The 26,102-nt window shown below is 35.6% G+C and overlaps 1 protein-coding gene across 1 annotated transcript in view; it reads left to right on the forward strand.

The window, feature by feature from the left end:
* The window catches only part of EYS (eyes shut homolog), a 939,662-nt gene that overhangs the window by 54,668 nt on the left and 858,892 nt on the right, over positions 1-26,102 (forward strand). Inside the window, exons 3-5 of the mRNA XM_059831070.1 lie at positions 9,893-10,086; positions 12,788-12,915; positions 18,929-19,043. Coding sequence (XP_059687053.1) covers positions 9,893-10,086; positions 12,788-12,915; positions 18,929-19,043 — 437 coding nt within the window. The remainder of the gene's footprint in view (positions 1-9,892; positions 10,087-12,787; positions 12,916-18,928; positions 19,044-26,102) is intronic.

Below are 26,102 nucleotides of genomic sequence, written 5' to 3' on the forward strand. Positions count from 1 at the left end.
ATTACACACTTTAATTCTTCTTTACAGAACAAAAAGTTAAGAACATTTTACCCTCAATATACATAATGATCAAGTTATCTCCGTTTCAGAAAAACATTTATTCAAAGTTTCAGCTAAAAATTGCTACTCAAAGATTCAAGAGAGAAGGACTAAGTTCCAAACATACCTATGGGACATAGAACAACCTTATTTTAGTGTTTTCTTTGATGTGAAATAGATATCTAATCTAAAGAGCTTCCAAAGGTTTGACCTTTGGAAAAGAGGCAAGTTGAGAAAACAACTGAACAGCTCAGGCCCTAAGGAAAAGCAGGAGCCCTAAGATCTCTACCACCAAAAAAAAAAAAAAAAAGGTCGGATTTCCACCAGCAGCTAATCATTGCCACTAAGAAGTATTGAAGCTACCACTCATTATTCCACTAAACAGAAGAAAAAGAAATACGGTTTACCTGCTTCACAATGAACAGAAAGGTTCAGGACCTTTCAGTTTCCAATGGGATTTTTATAGACATCCACAGAAGTCTTAAGTAATGCCTTGCCCATTGAGAATTTAATAGACTTACAGTGTTCCTTGCAGCATGTTCCCTTTCCCATATTATTAAGCTCTTCAGGAGGGATGTTGTTTTTCAATTCTAGCTGGCTGTAAACACACAGGCAATAAAGAAGAAAAGGCTGGATCATATTTGTTCTAAATATAAGCTTATTTTCTTCTTTAAGGATTTTGCACTATCATTTACTAATAAATGCTTTTATTTTCTGCAATGGCTCCTGACAATCAGGAAATATTCATCCCTATATTAGTAATATTAACAGCTAAAGATAGGTGCCCTTTTGATTGTTTTACCCCTTTCTCTCTTCTGTGAATTTTTTTTCTGTTCAATTTATTCTTGCTGCTTTACCCACAACAAATTTTTATAACTGAAATGGTTTCTATCTGTTTCCACAAAAAACTTCTCAAATACCTCTAAATAACTTTTTCTGCTCAGTGGTTCTACCGTGATTCCCATCCATACTAGATCAATCAACCATGATCGGTACATTACAAACCCAGGGAGAACTTGCATCTCTTGGATTCTCTGTTGCTCCTCTATTCCAGCTGCATCCCTGTTTCACACAGCCCAGCATGGCATGCCCTTGGAGAGACTGCCTACCTTCACTTGAGAGACACATTCTGATATTATATTTCCTTGAATTGTCTCTGTCATTTACTCAGAATGGTATGAAGTATGTAATTTTAGTCCTACTAGTGATGTATATAAAACAGCACTTTCAAATCTCTCACAGATGATTATGATGTTTTATTTCCTGTGAACAATGAGAAAGTATTTGGTTCTCCACTGAACAGTGAGCAAATAAAGCCTAGTTTTGCCACCCAATAAAGTTTCTTCTGTTTTGGTTCACAAAGCATTTACTGCTTTGTTGGTGTCTGGTATTCATTTATGTAGTTATATACTTAATAATTTTGTGCAGGTTTATTTTTGTATTGTGTACTTTTGCAGTTTGAAATCACATAGACTACTGTATTTTAATGAAGAAAATTTCCACCCAACTCAGTATATTGACTTGATCTATTATCATTTAGGTTTTTAATAAAAAGTGTATCTCCCATTCATACCTTTAGAAAACATACTGAATAATGTCAGGCTCAGTGCTAGTCAATAAATGCCAGGAGAGACCTCCTCACCTCTAAGAGATGGAATACTTTAGAATTCAGAAGTATTGAGCCTCTCACAGAAGTATGTGAGCCATCAGGAACATACCTTGCATTTGAGCATAGGAAAGGTCTTGTTACCTGAGGGGCAGCTGGGGAACTGAATTAATACTATCATCTGGAGAAATTGTGGCCTTAGAGAAAGGAGTGATTAATCATTGCATTTTTAAAAACACCTTCCCAAAAGATGGATAAGTAATCATATCATTTTATTGTAGTAAAAACCATGGAGTATTAGTGAATTCACTGTTAACGGATACACATAGATTTTTCTTCTGTACCTGGTGTGTGGTAAACACCAGCAGCTGGCTGCAAGAAGAAAGGCAATTTTAAATCTAGAATTTCTGTGAGAGGGCAGCATTTGTGTTCTTGATAAAAGTCATAGCTGTCAATTTGAACATTATGACTATTCTTCCTGCTGCCCCTCGCAGCAACTTGAACACCCCTTTCCGCAACAAACTGAGGCACTAGGAAGTGATTTTAGGCTAGGAATAGTATATTGATGCATTATAACTAGGGTGATGCCCTGCTCTTGCCCCAGGGAATAATGGACAGAAGCAGTGACAGCCATACACACTGCCTTAGCAATGGCCAGGGTAGCATCAACTCAAAATCAGCCCAGCTCTATTCACTTCGGCTATTTTAGAATTTCTGAACACTGTGGTTAGTCAAGATAAGAAGTAAAACTAAAAGTTTACAAGGACTCTTGATGAGTTTTTCCAGCAGTACTGTAATTTTCTCTCTAATAGGCTTTCCTCTGATGGAAGCTAATGTTCTTCTCATTCATTTACTTACAAAATGTCTATTTTCAAGTGTGCTGATTGGAGCTTTTGTATAAAGCACATCAGTGAGCTTTGATACTGACTATTTGGTCTAAAATTAAGATTGTAGCCCTTATAATCTTTCATGGAGATTTGCACTCACTCTCTTCTGAGACCTAGATTTACAGTGCCTTAAGCAGATTTCATTTTGATTCAAACTTCATTGAAACTTCATATGCAGAAAAAAAGGTGTCATTCATTGGTTTTGATTAGAAATTTATATGACGATGCAAATAGTGTATTCATATTCCAAAGATTAATGCTTTTAGTGCACCAATAGAAATATTGGTATATTTCAGGGTCTAGATATATAAGACAAGAGCTTGTGATTCAGTTATGCTTTTAAATAGAAAAAAATATATTCTTTCTACAAAGAGAACTTTTAAAAACACTTTTCAGTTTTATATTTAAAAGGAAGGGAAGCTGATGAAACTCAGGAAAGTAAAAACAAAGAGTGAACTGGATCGGACTAATTATAATCAATTTTTAACTGAGCTGTGCAGATAGGGATTAGTTTAATTGCAGAAATACTTTCACTTAATCAACTGAAATCTGATGTTCCTCACATTAAAAAAGCCTTATTTTTAAATTAGTTTTAAAGTGAACAAGAGTGCTAAACGTTAATAATGGCATGACGTAAGAAGAAAATGATGTAAGAGGTGGGTTTTTATAATTTTAGTTCTGAAACTGAACATATTAAAATATTCACAATATTTTTAACAATTGAATTATCATACTTGTTTTCATCCTCGACCTTTATTCTGTTTACTGCCTACTGTGTATCTTGGTCCTTGATTGTAGCTCCTAGTAACCACTCGTTTCATTTAAACTGAAAATAAATCTTCCTCCCACTAAATAATTCATTTTTATGCTAACCCTGAAATACAGTTGCTTCATTCTAACTAAAGTACAAATAAGTGAATGTATATGGGTGTAACATATGCTGTTTCCTGAAATAGTCTACTGTGCCTTATATATAACTGCTCTAGAAAATACTGATTTTTCATTAGAGGAATAACAAAAGTACTGAAATCATATTGAAGTGTAGTATACTAAAATGATCTTTCACATATTTTGGTCCTTGGAAAGAGAAATGGTTGTATAAATATGAATCCCACAAAGACTATTAAAAATAAAAACTATTTATTTTAATCAGTAACCCCAGATATTTATGTAAATGGCACTATGTGGTATCTTAACAAACTCACTGATGCTTATCAAAGGTGTCAGGAATGTCCTTTGAATTTTAATGGATTATCATTATAACATGGTAGTGAAACTAATTAAGACTAGAAGGGATACAGTTAAATCAAACAAGGAAGGGCTGGGGTTTTTTTGTCATTTGTTTGGTTTTGGTAAAGGGTTTTATTCTCTTCACATGTAAAAGAAAATGCTGAAAATAAGGTTCAGTTCCTTAAACTAAAATTCATTAGCTTTCATATTGGTCTATAGGATAATCTTCACTCACTCCTTCCTGCTTTTTAAACTTCCACAATTTTTTTTTATTGAAGTAAACCAAACAAGAAATCACTATATTGAAAGACCACGGTGAACCGATCCTACTGATGTTGTCTTTAATTTATTGAATTTTCCTCTTTAATTGGGATATTCAATCAAGCTGATAACTTTTTTTTCATACTGAAGTTTCTTGAATTAGCTATCTCCCATTAGAACATGGTTTCTGCTTTTTTTTTTTTTTTTCCTGAGAATTTGAACAATATATCATAGCTTTGAGTAGATAATCATTCGTCAGTGAACACTAAAGGAACTTCAGTATTTTCAGCAAATGTCTCTTTTTGGGTCTGACTGAGGGAAGAAGTACTACTGTTGAAATTGTTGGCAACAGAAATATATAGCACCTGTGTCAAATACTATGCCTATAATATGTTGTTATTGACATCAAAGTAAAATAGAAGGCTGTGCATCAAATCTATGCAGTTAAAAGAATTTGCCTTGCACTTTTTTTAAGTCTCAGGTCTCCAGAATTTGTATAAACATTTTCAATATGCATTTGCAAGTTGGACTGATGTGTTGTTCCCAGCTGCATTGTTCATTGTTTAAATATTGTCCTCCTTCAGGGGTTTACATTTTACTTCAGATTATACACATCTATTTTTATCCTGTTCCCTCTTTACCTTGCTTCTAACAGCGTTCAAGAGGTCAGTAAATGTTAGCATGGCTACGAAGTTAACCTAAACAAGAGGCACTGATGATGACAAAAACGTGTACATTTTTAAATGGGAATTTGGAATTCATTCCTAATTTCACACAACTATTAAAAGGTTTTGTATACATTTTGAGTCAAAATAGATAAATAGATTTGCAAGTTTAGAGGACAAGTTGTTCATCTGTTCTGACCAAAGTTTGTTTTATTGCTTACCTGTATATATTAAGATTTCTGTCTTATTATTATTTCTGTATATTATTAAAGCAGTATCTTTCAAAAAGCATTGATGTGAAGACATCCGCAACTGTAGAATCCAGTTCTTTCACGGTAGTCTGGTACAGAGACCTCACTGGTAAAAATATGTGAGGTGTTTCTAACTTTATTTCATTTTGCTTCTCTCTTCAGTCATTTGCTTTTGTTACACTTTTCTCTACAGAATTAATGATCCCTTTACTGCTTGCTATTTTCCCCATCCACAGGCTGTAATCAAGTCACCTTTCAATCTTCTTTAGAAAAAAGATTGAGTGTGATATCAGGTTTGGAAATGATAGAATAAAAAGCTCAAAACACTAATTGCCCAAAATTCCTTTTAGTGACTTGACTTGTCAAACTCATCAGCCATGGATGTTCAGTTGAAAGAGCACTGGTCTTGCTTTTCACTTAACATGCTGAATACAAGAACTTATAAAGTAGAGAAATGTCAAAGACATAAGTAACATCAATGATTAAGGAAACATTCCTGCTCAAGACTGAATTCTTCCTATAAGATGTTAGGCAGTTGGTAGGGTTTTTTATTAACTCTAGATAGACCTATGAAAGATGTGACTTGTGTTTTAGACCACAAGTGCAGTTGCTGCCTTCGTATCTTCATTGGAAATGATCCCCCTTGACCTGATTATGTAATTGGCTCCCAATTCACACTAAATACACTGTTTTTTCCAAATTAACAAAAAGAAAAATATATTTTTTTGCACTTTGCAAGGAGATGCCAAGGAGAAAAGAAGTTAAACAGCTTTTTTGCCCTCCTTGAACCATGCATTTTTCCTTGATACATTTCCCATGCTGTGATTAACAATATTTCCTTATCTCCTCTCAGGCTTTTCTCTATTCCTCTTCTAGCAACTTCTAGTCTTCCCTAAAAGAAAGTTGCACTATCTCTTTTTTTTTTTTAGCAGAACAATACCCTTTCCTAGTTTTGCTAAAAATCACAGAATCACAGAATCATTAAAGTTGGAAGAGACCTGTAAGATCATCAAATCCAACCATCAACCCAACACCACCGTGCCCACTAAACCATGCCCTGAAGTGCCACGTATACACATTTTTTGAACGCCTCCAGGGACGGTGACTCAACCACCTCCCTGGGCAGCCTGTTCCAATACCTAGGCACTCTCTCAGTAAAGAAATTTTTCCTAATATCCAGTCTAAACCTCCCCTGGCGCAACTTGAGGCCATTACCTTTTGTCCTGTCGCTAGTCACTTGGGAGAAGAGACCAGTACCCACCTCTCTACAACCTCCTTTCAGGGAATTGTAGAGAGCGATAAGGTCTCCCCTCAACCTCCTCTTCTCCAGGCTGAACAACCCCAGTTCCCTCAGCTTCTCCTCATTAGACCGGCACTCCAGACCCCTCACCAGCTTCGTCGCCCTTCTCTGGACACGCTCCAGCACCTCTATGTCTTTCTTGTAGTGAGGGGCCCAAAACCGAACACAGTATTTAAGGTGCAGCCTCAGCAGCACTGAGTACAGGGGGACAATCACCTCCCTGCTCCTGCTGGCCACACTATTTCTGACACAGGCCAGGATGCCATTGGCTTTCTTGGCCACCTGGGCACACTGCTGGCTCATATTCAGCCAGCTGTCAACCAACACCCCCGGGTCCTTTTCACCGGGCAGCTTGCCAGCCACTCTTCCCCAAGCCTGTAGCGGTGCATGGGGTTCTCATGACCCAAGTGCAGGACCCAGCACTTGGCCTTATTAAACCTCATCCAATTGGCCTGGGCCCATCCATCCAGCCTGTCCAGATCCCTCTGCAGAGCCTTCCTACCCTCAAGCAGATCAACACTCCCGCCCAGCTTGGTGTCGTCTGCAAACTTGCTGCAGGAGCACTCAACCCCCTCGTCCAGGTCATCAATAAATATACTAAACAAGAGAGGTCCCAAAACTGAACGCTGGGGAACGCTGCTTGTGACTGGCCACCAACTGGATTTAACTCCATTCACCACAACTCTCTGGGCTTGGCTGTCCAGCCAGTTTTTTACCCAATGAAGAGCATAGCATTACCAAAAATGAGCATAGCATTACCAAAAAGACACCTCTTTCGTCTAGTTTCCCTAACTGGCCTTCATTGTTCTGTGTTACTTCGTACATTTAGTCTTTCCCTGTTTTAATAATCCCATCCAGTACCATTTTTTAACAAAAGGCTAAGAATATCGTGATAATGGTGGCAGAAAAAATGGGGAGGACTGAATAGATTCAGGGGTAGAAACAATGGCAGGAACAACTCAATGCATTTAGCTTGTGGAATTACACTTTCTGTCTTTCCTTTACGTAGAGCAGTTGGAGTCACTGTTTTTCTGATTTGCCTTCTCATGTAGGTGGGGCAAGAGCACCCATTCTTGTCAAATGTGCCCAGACAAAGGGGGAAAAAAATAAGATAAGCATTGATATATAACCTCATCTATGAGTACTGCCAGGGTACAATATTGTACGGAAGTATAACAGGACAGCTAAATACTAAATTGAATAATAAGAAACAATTGACCAATCCACGTCACTTCATGTTGCAAATATTGTCTTATATATGCACTAATACCAGCCAACGACCTTGTTCTGAGGAATGGCCTTCTTGGCTTTGCCTATTAGCAAGCCCTAACATCTGCAAGTTGCAATATACTTTTACTGTAATTTGGTTACTGTGGTGATGAGGCATAGCAACAAATTCACGAAAGATTCTTTGAATGTTCTCTGACGCTAAAGAGAAGTGAATAATATGTCCCAAAGGATAGATCCAATTCATTTTGTCTTATTGGAACAACTCTTTCCAATGAACTGAGTGATAAAAAGGAAATTGTGTTTTGACCTTTTTTTCTGCTAATGGGATTTTCTTGTATAGTGTTCGTTGCATCAGCTGTTCTGGCATATAATAGAGACACAGTGTGATATTTGGATCTCCTAGTAAATGTTGTTCCACATACTTACAGTTTCTATATATAGCTAGTCTGTGTTGGTAAGGAAATTATTAGAGATTTGCATACTTATCTATTAATTGGTTTGGAATTAATTAGCTATGTTTACGTCACAGTTTACAATTCTGAGTTAAAAGTATTCTGTTTACCATTTCAAAAGTATACATCTTTTTGTAAAGTATAATTTATTGGTTTATGAATATCTAGTTTTAATTCAGTTGATTCAAGTAACTAACAAAATGTGGAATCAATACATACTACTACTTCAGAACAGATTTATTATGAAGTTGATGTTATTGCTACAGCAAATTATTGAAAAATGCTTCTGTTGTAATCTGTAAGTATGTATTAGGAAGGTGATTTAAATCACAGTACAAAAGTACAGGATATGTAAAAAGCATATTTGCTACATAATTTTCCAGAAGTAAATGGAAGTAAGTTCTCAGCTGCTGTAATTCTGCTGTATCTTTGATGTTGCACAATTAAAAAGTGTTAATTGTCCAAAATACTTACGCAGCTTATAACTGTTGAGGTATGCAGGCAGATTAGTAAACTCCTGCCTGGGGTTACAATAACTGAATAGAACATGGGAAACTAATGGACGTAACATGAGAAGTTGCTGAGCTTAACAAATAACTGAATGGCTGACAAAAGTTATAGATAGCACCATGAGTGATGGCTGGATTCCACAGATGGTTAAGGGAGATTTTTGTGAGAGACAGGAAAACTTCACAGATAATTAAAGGGGGGGAACTGGGGACTTTTCAGGGATTATTTTCTTGCAATGCCAACAAAGCCTGGGTAACCTTATCAGTAATCCCACATAAAGCCAAGATTATCTAAGTAACTGTATCAGAAAAATTGAATTTGTGTATGGAGGTGACAAAACTGGGGCCAATCAGGACAAACACTTAGGTAAGGGTTGTTTATCTGGGAGAAGAAAAGTGTGAAGAAAGGTAGGGATCAAGGTGGACAGGAGAAGTACAAATATGGGAAAATGCAGAGAAAAGGTGATAAAAGGGCTGGCAGAGTGTCAGTGGGCTGCGGCTCATTACACTCGTCTGGCTGAGCCCTGCATCTCATCACTGCAGTCTTTTTTCTTTACTATTTCTGTGTTATCACCCTTCCCAGTGGGCAGGGGTTAAACTGGACTAGCGAGCAACCAGAATGATAGCCAGATCTGGGATGAATCAAAGTCTGAGCCAGCAAGTTGGCAAGAGGTCCAGGATCCAGGTATGGATATCAGACAGACTTAAAACTTGTGCTAATATTTGAAGGATCCATTAATGTGGGTTTATTTGTGCATTTAGTAATTGAAGGAGTGTGTATGTTTGCTGGTGAACTTCAATACTGACTAGCCAGAGAGGAGGAGTAAGTTTGAGGCATCGTTGCTGTTCACGTTCATATGAGTGCTGTTTGTGTTTATGTGGTGAAAGGAAAGACACTGCTCTCCATGTTGATTAATGTGGTCACTGTGTCTGTATTGTGTCTGTGTGTGCGTGTGTATGTGCGCATGCATGTGATTGTGTGTGCACCTACTGAGAATACATTCAGCTTCACTACTGGCTGGATCTATAAACAGGAGAGGGAGCAACCTCCCTTAATAACCGCTGCAAAAGAGATGTTCAGTGACTCTTCAGTGTCTCCTGGGACTATGGTTCCAGTTCTCATTCTCCCTTTGCTACAGATAAGTTTACCCACTCCCACATATTTCTACCATGTTTATTCACCAAAACAAACAAAATATACAGGAATATTTTAAGTTCTTTTCTTTTTAAATGGTGATAGTTTACAGGTGTCCCAGTCAGTAAATGGAGCTTCACAGTGTAGACAATTTAAGAAAAACACAATAAATAATAGCCTCTCAATCTTTCCTAAAATTAAAAAAATTGAATTAATGAGAAATAATAGGGAAACACAACATAGTGACAAGGTAATGTTTGTGGGCAGCATATAAAGAATCATCATATACTCAAACACTCCCTAATTTTGTATGCTTATTTCTTTTAGGTCCATTTTGTGAGGAACCTGGTGATCCTTGTGCATCTCAGCCATGCCTGAATGGGGGCATATGCCAATATAATCAGTCTGGATATGTTTGTGATTGTCTTGCTGGTTTTCTTGGTCACAATTGTGAAATTGATATCAATGAATGTTCTTCAAGGCCATGTCAGAACAGAGGTACATGTATTGATTTGCCAAATGTAAGTATAAACTTCAGAGATCCCTATTTGAACACAGAATCATAGAATCACAGAATCATAGAATTATTTGGATTGGAAGAGACCTTTAAAGGTCATCTAGTTCCAAACCTTCTGCTGTGGGTAGGGATATCTTCCACTAGATCAGGTTGCTCAAAGCCCCATTCAACCTGACCTTAAATACTTCCAATGATAGGGCATCCACAAATTCTCTAGGCAACCTGTTCCACTATCTCACCACACTCATCATAAAAAATTTCTTCCTTATGTCCAGTCTAAACCTACCCTCTTTCAGTTTAAAACCTTTGCCCCTTGTCCTGTCACTAAGGGCCTTGGTTGAAAGTCTTTTTCCATCTTTCTTATAGGCCCCCTTTATACATTGAAAGGTCACAATGAGGTCTCCCCAGAGCCTTCTCTTCTCCAGGCTAAACAACCCCAATTCTCTCAGCCTTTCTCTATATCCATTTTCATGGCACTCTTCCGGACTCACTCTAACAGGTCCATGTCTTTCTTGTGCTGGGTTCCCAGAGCTGGATGCAGTACTCCAAGTAAGGCCTCATGAGAGCAGAGTAGAGTAGGAGAATCACCTCCCTTGACCTGCTGGCCACACTTCTTTTTATGCAACCCAGGATACAACTAGCTTTCTGAGCTGCAAGCAAAAATTGCCGGCTCATGCCAAATTTTTCATACACCAATATCACCAAGTCCTTCTCCACACGACTGTTCTTAATCCATTCATCACCCAGTCTGTACTGATACTGGTGAATGCCCTGACCCAGGTGCAGGACCTTGCACTTGTGCTTGTTGAACTTCATGAGATTCACATGGGTCCACTGCTCAAGCCTGTCAAGGTCCCTCTGGACAGCATCCTTTCCCTTTAGTGAATCAGCTGCACCACTCAGCTTGGTATCATCTGCAAACCTGCTGAGGGTGCACTCAGTCCCACTGTCTATGTTATTAATAAAGACATTGAACGGTACTGGCCCCTGAGGGATATCACTTGTTGTTACTGATCTCCATTTGGACATTGAGCTGTTGATTGCAACTCTTTGGACACGGCCAACCAGCCAATTCCTTATCCGTTGAATAGTCCATCCACCAAACCCTTACCTCTCCAATTTGGCAACATGTGTGTTGTGTGGGACGATGTCAAAGGCCTTACAGAAGACAAGATAGATATCATCAGCTGCTTTTCCCTTATCCATCATAGAAAGCCACCAAATTAGTCAGGCATGATTTACCCTTTGTGAAGCCATGTTGACTGTTTCTAATCACCTCCCTATCATCCATATGCCTTGGCATAGCTTCCAGGAGGATCTGTTCCATGAAAGTGCCAAAACATTTAATTCTAACGTAACTTTTTAAACTAGCTTTGCATGCTTCATGAAGAAACACAGTGTTGTCTGAATGTGTAGTGTTTCTAATATTTCTTTGGTTAAAAAACCCAAATTCCACATTTTCACTTCATTTGCTTGGAGGTCACTTAAGAAACTACTGATGTGTCTCTTTTTTTTCCTCTCTCTAATAAAATCTGATATAAAACATGATACATCAGTCATCTTTAGTACATAGTGGTTGTTTCCTATCGTTGCTTTTCCTGTGGTATCTGTTTTTTTGTAAAATAAAATAAATTCATGCAGACTCACAAAGGTTTGGTAATAGAGTCATATCTGGTAGTATTTCTAACTGCATTGTTGATGTTCTTTCATTAGCATGACTATTGCAAATAGCAGTGATTATACAGAACCAAAACAGTGAAAGAAGAGTTAAAAAGCTTACTTATCATATACCAGTGATACATATTCACTCACAGAGGAAGAGAAAAAGAGACACCTACTTTGCCAAAGAAATTGATAGATTTCTAAATTATGCAATCTGTCTAAATATTTTGTCTAGTAAACTAGCACATACTATTTTGTACGATCATTTCTATAGACAAAGAGAAATCTCTCAACAGATGTTAAAATAAAGTTCCGTGATCATGCCTTTAAGATCAGTTCTGAAGAAACACCCTAACACTTCCAATTTCACTGAGGGAGTAAACCCCTATATATTTTTCCTTTACTTTCTGATGTCAAAAGTCCTTTAAAAAACATTACTTGCTATAGAAAAATAAGGATGGCAGTGTCAGTTTAATAAATACTTTGTTTTGTAAAATTATTTACTGTTCTTACTGTGTAAATTACAGATTGCAGTAACTGACAGATGTCTTTCACTGTCATAGAGAAATATAGTCTCTGTGTTTCATATTGAAGGGGAAACAGGATACAAACCATTTTCTTTCCTACTCTAGTTAGTGAATATTGTTTGGTATCTGAGGTACCTTGTGCACTGTTACTGTTTGATAGATGCAAACATTACATTGGAACAAATTCAGAAATGAGGAAAAACCATAAATTAATTATAAAGCTCCTTCTTGATTCAGTTATGAAATCACAAAACCAGCCAAATTTAGAGCTTGTAGATTTCCAGCTAGCAAACCAACTCTTGTATAATCTGTGCTGGAAGGCCTATTCCACTTGTCCTAAATTATGTTTGTAACATATTTGGGGCTACGACTGCTTTTTATTCTGTATTTGTAAACTGTTTAATATGATGCCACCCTGTCCTAGCTAGGGTCTCTGTGGTAATGGAAGTAAACATTGATGTCTGTATTGCCTTGGTTACAACAAATAATTATTTCTAATTTCCTTCACTTCTATAGGATGTGGCATGTATCTGTCTGCCAATATTCACTGGCAAGTTCTGTGAGAGAATACTGAATCCATGTGAATTGTTGCCTTGCTTAAATAATGCAACTTGTGTAGCTCAACAGCAGAACTATAACTGCCGGTAAGATTAGAAATTAATTTATTTCGGTACTTCATTGGATCACTTGATGATATCCCACTGATTGCAGAAAGAAAAGACATCATCAGTCACAGCAAAGACAGAAAATTATAAACTTTTGTTTTAAAAAATTTTTATTTAATTTTGGTGCCTTACTGTGTTAGTCTTCTTGAAAACTTGAATTTCTACAAATATATTTAAAATATTTAAGGAGTTATAAATTGTTTCATCATTAATTCTATAAGATAAAATATATAAATCCTGATACATTGATGGCAAGCGAGACAATTAAACTACAGGTACCACTCCCATTCAGGGTGTATGATTTTTGTGCTATGTTTCTGAAAGGATCAGACAGCTGTGTTAATTTCTAATTCACAGACATGCACTAGTAGGTCTTAGATTGATCCTTCAAGCAGCATATTAAAAAGTGCTTCATTCAGAAAAACCATGCTAAAAATTATCCATTTGAAAATAACAGAAGTGGCCAGTAGGTATATAATTTCATTCCTTTTTAAATAGCTTTTTAGATATTTTCTTACACCACTAAGGAGTACAATTTGTACTCTTCACATTTGCTTGGCTTTTGTCTGGCTGCCTGAAGTAAGTTCTGCTAAGCATTACTGAAGTGTAGTAAACAACTTTCAAATTTCAGGATATTCATAAAAGCAGAAAATTGAAAGCTGTGGTACACAAAAGCCTGAAAACACATTATGAATTAACTTAGAAACTGCAAATACATAACAGAAGTATAGAACATAAAGTTACAGTCCATCAGAAGAGATTCAGTTAAGAAGTCTGGAAATTAAAATATAACTAGAAATATGTTTAAAAATCTTCCCAAAGAAGAAAAAATTCATAAAATTTAATTATACTTACAACTAAATACATATATACATGCATGCATACACATACACATACACAGTTAGCTCTTCCCGTATACCTATGTATAGCACCGAACAACAGTGTTATAATTTATTTTCCAATACTTTAAACCGAGATACAAGCTACTGATAATTTACTATTATATAGGCAGTCTTTTACACAGCATGTTGGTTCATGAATTAGTATGAAATGATGGCTTAAACTTACATTTAAAAATATGCATAACATGAACAATTAATATCAAGATGTAGATTGCCTTTCTTTAAAAAAAAAAAAAAAATCTTAGCCCTGTATGCAATGCAGATTGAATAATTTACAATTTTGCAAAACACTGGTAGAAATGGTCTGTACCATGAATCTCATTGTACCATGGAAATTGGTTAATAAAAGTAGCTATGGAAAGGCATGGTGATTTAACAGTCTTTCCATTGATATACTATGTGAGAATAAGAGACATTATTTAGATCAATATAAGAGAAAGTAAAAATGGGCAATTAACAACCCAACTGTGCGTCCAAAGAAGGGCAGTGAAGCTGGTGAAGGGTCTAGAGCACAAATCTAATGAGGAGCAGCTGAGGGAGCTGGGGTTGTTTAGCCTGGAGGAGACTCAGAGGAGACCTTATTGCTCTCTACAACTACCTGAAAGGAGGTTGTAGCAAGGTGGGTGTCAGTCACTTCTCCCAAGTAGCAAGTGATAGGACAAGAGGAAAGGGCCTCAGGTTGCGCCAGGGAGGTTTAGATTGGCTATTGGGAAAAATTTCTTCACTGAAAGGGTTGTCAGGCATTGGAACAGGCTGCCCAGGGAAGTGGTTGAGTCACCATCCCTGGAGGTATTTAAAAGACATGTAGATGTGGCACTTAGGGACATGGTTTAGTGGTGGACTTGGCCGTGCTAGGTTAATGGTTGGACTTGATGATCTTAAAGGCATTTTCCAACCTAAACAATTCTAAGATTCTATGATTCTATGATTTATATTGATTATCAAGAGAATCACTTAAATTATGTGGTAAAGCTAGGTACTAGAGGTTTTAGTTTTGGGCTCAGATAGTACAATCCTGTTTACTACTAATATCAAGCATTAAGAGCCTATTAATATCAGTGGTGCTTAGATTTTACTTTTAATACTTGTATATTATTCATACATTCAGTTGTGTTATCTGTAAAATACATATTTGCTGAGACAGGTAAGACACATTTGTGGAGAGCTAGTTTGAGAAATGGGATAGGTTATAATCTTACTGTTTTTAACACTAACACTAAGAACACTCTAAAAAAGGGAAATAAATATCATCCTAGAGACAACACTCTAAATAGAGTAATGAAGAGTGCATCCTTCAACTTTGTACAACGTGGAGTGCTTGGCCCTGTACATACTGTTTAATTCACATAGTTTTCCCTAGCATCTAAGCTGTACACCAGACTTTCTTGGTGAAGGAAGAGAACTCCAGAAAATTACTCATCTCTTCCAAAGAGAAAAATCCAGGGCAGGTGAGATGAAGCATCTTCTGGAGGTTCTGAATTCTCTCTATACAGAGGTACAAAGAAAGCCTGGACTGCTGTCCTAAACAAGATACTAAAACTGCAGACTTTTAACATTAGAGAAATATGGGAGCATTGGAACTTAGTTTCAATACTCAGCCCCAGTTTTGCCATTCAGTCCCTGAAGGCTCCAGTTAGTGACTGCAATATTTTTTAGTGTTTATTGTTAATAAATTGAAATTTATTTCCTAATTTTTTTTTTAAATAAAATCAGTTTTCTACCACTTAATGCCAAACATTTAATAAATGTAAATTCTGTGTATATTTATGCCTATATACTTGAAAGGAGGTGTTTAGGTGAGAGAAAGCATTTTGAGGGAGTATGAATCACGTACTTTTCACAAGGAGACCAGATTCAGTAATTCGGTTGTGAGAGCTGCAGTCTTGCCAAAGTCAGAATACTGAAATGTAGAGGAGGTGCCAAGTTTTAGAGATGGCCAACAGTCAGCAGGTTTTACTGTTTTTAAGATTCAAAATTATCTTTATAAATTTATGTCTTGCATTAGCTACTTGAATAACAGAGGATGTCAGAAGGCCGACAGGAACAGTGGTTTAACAGTTTCAGGTTTTTTAAGTCACAGACTTGGAAGCTTTCTGGCTGTGATTCACGTTTTAATTTATTTTACCCAAAGGAAACCTACCATTAACAATGTTGCTTTACTCAGGAGGTTTGGAGCTGATCATTCAAAGTTTTAAATGGAGGTTTTGTTTCATTTTTGGTAATCATTGTCAAATACTGTAGGTTATGACTATCGCTAGCAACTCTAAAAAAAACTGCATGTGTTTCATTCAGTGTAATACTACTACCTGATCCACTTTTACAGCATTTTAACATTTTAAATAAATGTAATGGTGTTTAGCTCACATTCAAATACAAATTCAAATAATAGCTGAATTGATCTTTTAATCCTTTTTGTTTTGGTTTGGTTGCCCCTGTTTTGTCTGCTTCACCATATGCCCAAGCTGCATTCTGCTTATATCCATCAACATCTCAGCTTCTATCTACTTATCCTTTCTTCTTTGGGAAAGCAGTTGTTTTCCATTCTAAACATGTAACCAAACAGACTCAATATAATTTTCTTCACTTCAGTTATGATGTATGACTATCTTGTATCCTCATTTCATCCTTTCAGTCTTGATATCATATACAACTTTGTGCTAAGAATCTAATAGTAGCATTTTTTTCTTAAATGTCAAAATTTAAGGTGAATTCAAATAGGCAGTGTACAAGGATATCCATCACAATAAATTGTGATTGTTTACTTTGTATCTTCTTCTATTATCCTTGTTCTTTAGGACAATAAAAAGTCTTAAAAAATGTGAAATGGTGTTCTGAGAAAATTTGTTCTGTTAGTGTCATCTTTGGAACTTTACTGTCAACTTGCTTGCTGTTAATTTACTCTTACCTTCTCTGACATTGGCATGTCTATTGAAAAACAACAACAAAAACAAAAACAGAAAAAATGAGCAAATATAAAAATTAGAAGAAGCAGTTTCTAAAATTGGCTTACTAAATCATCTATTTTATGAAACAGTCATAGATTACCTACATAAATTGAACAAGAAAGCTAGGAGCTCTTTTACCTGATTTCAGATCATAGGTAAAAACAAATCAGCAAAACAAATGTTGTAATTGAGTTGCTCTGATTTGGTTTTAAGTATTACTTAAACATGGAATTATAACAAAAGATACAAAATCTTTTTTTTTTTACTTTACATTCCTTTTACTTATAAATATAATATATGGATGAATGATGCTATAATACAAAGGACATCAAATATGCTACCTGTTGATATGAGTACTTTTGTTTAGAGAGAAAGGTATGTAACTGATATCTTTGAACATGCTGAAATAAAAGCAGCTAAGTATTATGAAGAACTCTTTTAGCTACAATAAGTGAGCCCAAATTTTATTAAGAATAGACTTTGCAAGAATTTTGATTCCAAGTGCTTGAAATTGTAGCAATATAATTATAGGATTTACTTAGAGCAATTTTTTCAAGAGGATGGTGAGGATTATGTAGTCCATTGCTACTTGCATAGAGTGTCCTCCTGTGGTTCTGTCTATACTAGCTTCAAAGAATATAACTATTTAGAAAAGGTTTTCCCATATCCACCTACCTCTGTCCAAATGGTCCTATGCATGGACTGTGTGGATACTCTCCAGGGGTTTCTGGTGGGATCCAGTCTGTTTAACACTTCACCAAAGGCTAATAAGTGACTTAAGCTTCTGGACATGCTAGATGCCTCAGAGGCATAGCCATATCTCCCGATTAGGTATCTTTAACTGATTTAGAAAGTACGGTTAACTCAGATACTTTCTATTGAACATTGTTGCCTGACCATTTGCTATTGAAAAATAAACCAGGGATGGCGTTATTTTTTAAAATGGAGAAACATAAGCAACAAGACTGAATCTCATATCCATTAGGAGCAAGAGAATAGAAAAAAACAGAAGCAATTCTGTGTCATCTTCATGATTTCCAGCTTCTGGGCTGAGTCAATAGACAAAGTACCCCTCAGAAAAAGCTAAAGAAACTTCTCATGTATTACTTTGGGGTCCCTTCACAAACAAGTTTTCAGCTAACTGGCCATTTCCTTTCTCTTCTACCTAAATCTTTTCTTTCCATGCTAACAGAAAGAGCCTTTAGACAGAGGAACATGCTAAGCATGTCTGTAAGAACATAATGAGTGAATCTGACAGGGATTATATATCTATCAAAACACAAAAGAGAGTTTTTGCAGTCTGGATTTTACTTTTTGCACATTTGAGCAACATATAAATATTCAAATATTTTTCTACACTGTTCCATTATTGCTTTTGAATAAGACTTGTTTACTATCCATTTGAATCTAATCTTTCTTGTGTGTGTGTACAGGGGATTTTTTTAAACACTGGAGGGCTAGATAAGGATTTTCTCCTACTAATGACAAATACTGACATGAAGCAGAAGAAACATCTGCTGTTCCTTTTACCATAGAAGAATTATCCACGGCTCCGTTGGCATCACACGGAACTAACAAACTGTCATAAAATAGAATGCTAGCTTTCTACTTCAAAGAAAATACCAAATTATAATTAAGCAAACAGAAAAATAACCATGCATTGTCCCCTCCACAGGTTCCTTACATTGTTCCTTACATACCTAAGTATGTCATTATTGACTACTCTTTGTTAATCACTAGTAATGACTGATGCTAACTATTTTAAACCTGATTTATCATCATATTTCTAATTTTCCTCTCTAATGGTTTAATTGACCATCCTTTCTAATAGATTTCCAAAACCTCCTTTATAGCTTTTTATTATTACCTCATTTGAGATTGTTTTTTTTTTTCCAGAAGTTTATATAAAGTATTGGTACGAAAACGCTTTAACCAATGAAAAAAAAATTTTTATGGGGAAGCAAAAATATCCAGAATTATGCAACTGATTTTTTGTTGCTTAAAAACATGCTCTGTTTATTTTAAATAACATATGAGGTCTGTTTTATTACCACAAGAACATTATTTAATAGAATTATGGAATATAATTAAATACAATTAACTTTTAAAATGCAAGTCCTCTAAAATACATTCGTGTATTTGCAGCTGCATGCCAGGATTCACTGGAAAGAACTGTGAGGAAGTAATTGACTACTGCAGGCTGCTCAGCATCAACTGTCTGAATGAAGGATTGTGTCTTAATATAATTGGAGGATTCACTGTAAGTAATTTAATATATGTTAAACTAATTCAGTGTTCCAAAGTACAAAAGCTTCAGACAAGCAGAACTTGAAAGGCATTCATTACTCTAAGACACAAGAGGGACATACATTTATGTGTTTGTTATTTATTTAAATCAATAACACAAGGACAATTCACTTGGGTAATATGGATTTTTTTGTTACTTTTCTACTGAGACCATGTTTTTCACTTATCAAGTATAGAGAAATGAAGAGTATTTTTATAGTAAAAAAAAATATAACTAATTGTGGTTCAGTGCTATTATTTACACAAATTATAATCACAGCTATGTTGCAGCCTTTAAAAATACATTACTTGAATTGAGTACATCTGTTGCCATTGTTTAAACCAGAATCAAATTAGTAATTTAAACATAAGCACATTTAAACTCAATACAAACTTAGAAGTTTGATGATGAAAATGCAATGTGGTGAGGGTGATTCCACTTGACAACTTGAAAAAATGTAATTCTGTATGTTTTGACTCTCAAAATAGCTCCTGAAAATGTTGAGCAAGATCCATCATGTACTAAGATTCTTCTGGCCATAACTTGTCAAAAGAGAGGAAATAGTTTCTCCAACAACAGTAACTGGGAACAACTTAAAGGTTACTCTAAACAATCGCTCGTTCTGCAAATAACAGGAGATGATCACAGAATTGCACAATGGTTGAGGTTGGAAAAGACCTCTGGAGGTCATCTTGTCCACCACCCTGCACAAGCAGGACTACCTAGAGACATTTATCTAGGCCTCGTCCACTTATCTGTTTGGGTGTTTAGAAAAAATGTATTAGGACTACTGTTACTTCTTGCTTCAAGGAGTAGGAAGAGCAGTCTACTCTGTAAGGGAAGGAGAACTAGAATGAAGGGTGACAGCAAGGCTGGCAGGGACAGTGTCCTCACCAACAAGGGGCACAATCGCTCAATACCCACAAGAACACAGCAGATCCACAGATTCAGCCAAAAGTCCAGTAACCACCAGACAAATCCTTAGTGATGAAGCAGGTTTGCAGTCAAGCTGGGTAGTCAAGTCAACAGGTCAGAATCAGCAAGATATAAAGCTGGATACAGGCATACTGACAAAATAGCTCAGGAAAGGATCTAGTGCAAAGGCCTGAGCTTAAATGAAGCTCATGAGTAAATGAAAGAAAGTGTGGACATCTCAGAGGTGAGTTCTGTTTTCACAGTAGGGTGATCCAAACTGACAGTGCTGGGCTGCATCAGAGCTGACCTTGAACACAGGCAGTTAAACCTGTGAGACAAGGGAAAGAGGTCACCAAGGAAGAGTGGAGAGAAAGATGATTATAGGCTGGTTAGGCCAATTAGAGCCTGTTGATGTATTCAAGGTCCTGACAGTTTCTCTGAATATTCCTTGCATGTAATTATTCATTCAGTCCAAATTTCATTGCCTTTCTTGTAGTCACAAAAGCTAAAGAGGCGTTGATATTTTCTCCCCAATGTTTTCCACCTGACTCCTTTTGTTTGCTCATGTTCTTTGAGTCTTACCTGATATGAAAACTGCTATATACAGGTGACCAAGGATTGTTTCTCCCATTTACTCATGGGAACAAAGAGAAAAGAAGATTTCAGTCATTTGCTCAAAGTGGCCAGCGCATATTTTTGCACTTAGTTCTGTGTGCACATTCAAAGTCAGATACCGTTGTGGACTTTGCAAGTGTCACTAAGAAATAAATTCATACTACTTTTGACTGCATCACAGTCTCCCAATTGCTGCATCTTGTCCTTTCCTTTAGCCCCTGATCTTAATTGCCAGGAGCAGCTGTTTAGGTTGACCTGTTACTCATTCAAATACTTGCACTCCCACAGATATGTAATCAGATCTATAACAGATCTGTAACAAGAATTTTATTTAAGAGCGTGATAAAGTTAGTGAAGTAAATACACGTAAATTATAATTTCAGAAACTAATACATACTGTATTACTGAAAGAAATAAGTATGTTTTATCTGCTAAATTCTTAATTATGACGAAAATTCTTTTTAAATTTGTGTTTTAAGAACATTTTCAATACTACCTATAAATATATATTAACTAGAGCAATAGTATATAAATGTACTTTAACACAAACTCTGAGGTAATTTGCAAAATATTGCATATCTGAGATTTATGCTAATAAAGTGCTAAAGCATCCATACTTAGAATAACATAATTCTTGCTTTGTTGGGCATGCCCACAGAAGAATAAAATAGATGGCGAGGAATTCCCTCTGAGAATTTGCCTTTCCTCATTGTTGATAGCAGAATAAACAAACAAATACTATGGCGAGGAATTCCCTTTGAGAATTTGCCTTTCCTCATTGTTGATAGCAGAATAAACAAACAAATACTGAGTCCAATTCTACTGCACTGAAATAAAAGGGTTCATGAAAAGAAATACTGATTTTAAAATGTTTGTGTCTCCGAATTAATTTACCATATGATAGAAATACTAGATTCAAAACAGGAACAGTGTTTTTAGTTCTTTTCAGCTACTTATGTCCACTTATATCAAGCAATAGCAAAAATTACATATATATATATATATGTATATGTGTGTATATATATATGTATAACAATTATAATACAAAAGTGGTGTATTTAATCAGTGAGTACAATGTGTACGACATATGCAGACATCAAGGTGAATACTAATCAAACACAAAAAGAAATTCAAAACCAAAGTTTTAGGAAAGCAAACAAAAATTAGGTACCAAATTTTTGTGTAGTTCATAAATATGCTAACATTTACTGTTACACACAAGCAAAATAGTTGTGTAACAGTAAATGTTTTCATAAAATAATCCTCAAAAATACACTTCCATGACCAGTACAAGATGTGATACTTTCTTAGCAGACACTGAACTAGGCTATAAGATGGAGCTAAATGACCTGGTACAGCAAAGGTTGGATTTTTTTTTTGTTTAAACTTTGATGCTTACAGAATTCAATGGCATAGAATAGCACCTGATAGAAAACTAGTACGGCAGGCCTTTGGGACTGAAAAAGAAGACTGAGCAGACAAAGGGAGGAAAGCATGAAGAACACTAAAAAGCCAGATACAAATTACTGGATTTTTTGTGAAAATACATGTTATGCTGAACCACAGTTGAAAATCATTGCCCTTTTCCTTGACAGTGAGTCTGTGTTGTGGCATCTTTATTTGGAAGATAAGCAGTTGTACAACAATTGCAGGTTAACTTCTCTTTGAAGACACAAACAACTGTGGATTCTGTCCAGCCATTTTTTTTTGCTTCTCTTAGTTGTAACTTTCTTGATCATAATTAATTTTTTCCCCATAGAAAATAAGTATTTTCAGTATTATCAGAAAATCAAATGCTAATGAGTAATCTGAGAATTCCAGCTGAGAGAAATTTGTCTGTTAGATTTTTTTTTTTTTTATAAAAGCAGATTTGGAAGTATTGAAACATCCAATGCATTTGAATAAGTGGCACTAAGCAGTCCATCTAAAAAAAAAAAAAACAAACCAAAAAAAACCAACCCCACAACAAAATAATTCTTAAAAAATCAAGGTGTTGAATCTTGAAATCTAATTTAAAAATTCATTTTTGTTTTGAAATGAATCTCTAGTTTAGTTTCAGGAGTATTAAATCTTAGAATTGAAAATAGTTTTATTTTTTCAGTATTGTTGTAACAGTTATTGGCACAAGTCCTTGAACACTAATTAGTATTATTTATAATTCATGTTAATATTAATAGTTACTCTGCTTACATTTATTATATTCAGTAATTTACTATATGTTTCTAAAATTATTTCTGAGTCTATTAAGAAATCCCTTGGACTAATGTATATTAACTTTATGCTAGATAATAATGCTCAGTTATAGGAAGCATTTATTGATTATGCTGTTGTGTCAGATAAACAAGGGAATTGTTATTTCTTAGGAAATGGAGCTTCTCTTTGCATTTCATATTCTCATATTTCATATTTTTGTATCTCAATTCTCATATCTCATATTTCAAAGTACAGCTGTATTACTAACAAATAATTTCCTTTATTCTTTCCGTTGTTGCCTTTCATCTTGGGAACCAAAGTCATGGTGTATATATTGAGATAGGATTTGTCAACAGAAAAATAGTGTGTATTTGCATAATTAATTGCAGTTAACATAGCTTAATGAAAACAGATCACATCAGGCAAAGCAGATTTAATGAGATGACCTGGCAGATAGTGGTGGAGAAATATTTTCTGTCGCAATTCACTCATTAAGCAAAATAAATCATTTAATGGAGCAAGTTCAATTCTAAGGAAAAAAAAAAAATCTAGATCTTGATGACACTTTAATGGGTATAGCCAATCAGATGCACCGACACAGGAAAGTTATTTTGTTTCCAAATAGTTGCATGTTCTGCTTTTTGTAGCACACACACCACACATCCTAACCCGCCCTGTCCAGATGAAGCAGAAGATGCCACAGTTGGTGTAGCTAGATGTACATGTTATGGCCAACTGCCAAGATGACTGTTAAAGAACTAGACTTCTGTCTAAGACAAATTTTGGAATTTTTTTCAAAATTAAAAAAAAGTACAAACTGATTAAAATATTATTACTATATTATTGGACTTATAGGCTTGAAGTTCTGTGAAGTAATTGTTAGTCTAATTTTAAAATTTTACTCAGTTTTTTTGGTAAACCATATTAAATTAACTAAAACCTGAGTGAATAGTCAAAGAGGGAAATAATTATAAATTGAGATTTATTGTCCCCTGTGAGGGTTTTTAATGGACCTCAATGCAATTTGGTTTTGGACTAGTGATTTGTAGTATTTTGACGTAGCAGAAAATGCAAAACTCTCTGTTGAAATGTGTAGTTGACCACAGGAAATGGAAATATAGTCAATAATAAGCAAATCTTATCAGAATTTCTTGGTAGGCTATACTACTTAGAAAAAAAAGTCTTCTAAGAGAGGCAAATGCAATGTTGTATGCATAGAAAAAAGAATGTGAGTTACATGGTAGCAACTATTTCCTGATAGTCAGTGACAAAGAAGACAACTTTGAGCTCAGGGTGGATATTAAATTTGACACGATGCTATTGATGAAGAGAGAAAGACAATCCCTGCAGTCATAAATAGAGCACTTGTATATAGAAGCATTTGTTAGTCGTCATAGTTCTGTTGCTGTCAGTGGAGGGTACATCATAGGCAGTTCTATCATCTAAATTGTTTTAACAAGGCTGAAAAACTGGAAAACTCTATTAACAATGAGTAAAATGGAAAAACAAGACTTTAAAACTATATTCTCAAAAGTATGTACAGATCCACAGTTACGCCAGTCCACGGGCTATCAGTTTTTCTCAGAAGAAAAACAAAGGAACAGTTGTATTTAAAATATTTAACTCTGGGTACCAAAAAATGTTGAAGCCACATTAGCAAGGAAGTGCTAACAGTATTGTGCTTAGCTCTGTGCAGCTGCTTCTTATATGCACTGCTGATTATACCAGGAGGATTTTCAAAAATTGTTAGGTAATAAAATATAGTGTAATGCAGTGTATTAGCAGTTTTCCATCAGATCAACAATGCCAGGTCACATCTGTCATGTCCTAGTGAATAACTTCACCAGACATTAAATTTCATGAGGTTCTACTACTGTGGGATCCAAAACCCAAAATTCCCTCAAAAGGCTGAAATCTGGAAAACTTATTGTGGATTGCTTCTAGTAGTCAAAGCATCAGATTCATTCCACTAATATTAAAAGGTTGTGAAAAGGATCATATTTCCCAGAGTTGCCATAAATAGTAAAAAAAAGGTAAAAAAAAAACCCCACTTTATTTGGGCTTTGTAGAAGGTCAAAGATATGATGTTTACTTTGTTAGCTAGTTTCTAAAATACAGAAAGGTAAGATTGCAGCTTTGCTTCAGTTTAGGAAACTGATATCATTTGGATATCAATTGGATATCATTCGAACATTTGGTGAAACACTGGAGTAAACTGCCCAGGGAAGTGGTGGAGTCACCCTCACTGGAGGTGTTCAAGGAACATGTGGACACGGCATTGTGGGACATGGTTTAGTGGGCATGGTGGTGTTGGGTTGATGGTTGGACTTGATGATCTTACAGGTCTTTTCCAACCGTAGTGATTCTGTGGTTCTGTGATATCATTTTAACAGGTGGCAAACAGAGTGTTTGAACATTACAGATCTTCCTCTTTCAAAAAATACTGCTATGTAAATTTCTGTTATGTACTATTGATTTGTCAGTTATTGCAAGAACACTGCTATTGAATTTCTCCTGTTTTGCAGCTGCAATGTTGGAATCACTTTTTAAAATCTGTATAATCACCGTTAAACTTCGCAAGAAAATACAATATAGCTTATTTGTCTTTGATATCCATCACATAGGAAAAATTTTAATTAATACTATCCTGATTTGGCAACTTTATCCTGAACACCTCCACCTACTCAGTATTAGAAGACAGAAGACAGAGGCCACTGTTTTAAGAAAAAATTAAATTAAAACAGGTTTAACGTAGAACATACTTTTACAGTTACCAAAGTGCGAACCAATTGCATATTCCAGCAGAAGCTTATTCAATAAAACTATTCATCTGCATTATTTTGACAATAAGATAACCTGCTTCTTAAAAACATTTTTTTAAAAATCTGCCCACAGAGACACATTTCAATAGACATTTCTATTCTCATGGCAGTTTTTATTTTTCTTAAATGGATTTTATAAATGAAAAGTCAGTGTTCTTAATTTGCAGTTGATAGTATTTCCTCAGTGCTTTTAATCTGAGTGTCTAAAGCAGTTTATGGTATCTGTTATCCTTATGTTCATGTGAAGATAGGAAAATATGAACAGTTCCCAAAGGACAGCTGACATGGAAGAAAGATCTGTTGTTTCTTTCACGCTAATCATTCTGCTGCCACATGTTAACTGCCTGGGGGCATGTAGAGGTTTGTGTAGAGTTCTCCCAGTGAATTAGACTGGCTCCAGCAACACCTCTCACACAAAGAGACAGGGCGGTAAAAAAGGTAAACAAGGAACACAAACAACCATTCACCTGGGGACTGTAAATCTTTC

Source organism: Gavia stellata, chromosome 2 (genome assembly GCF_030936135.1).
Source record: "Gavia stellata isolate bGavSte3 chromosome 2, bGavSte3.hap2, whole genome shotgun sequence".
In the NCBI taxonomy this organism is placed as follows: Eukaryota; Metazoa; Chordata; class Aves; order Gaviiformes; family Gaviidae; genus Gavia; species Gavia stellata.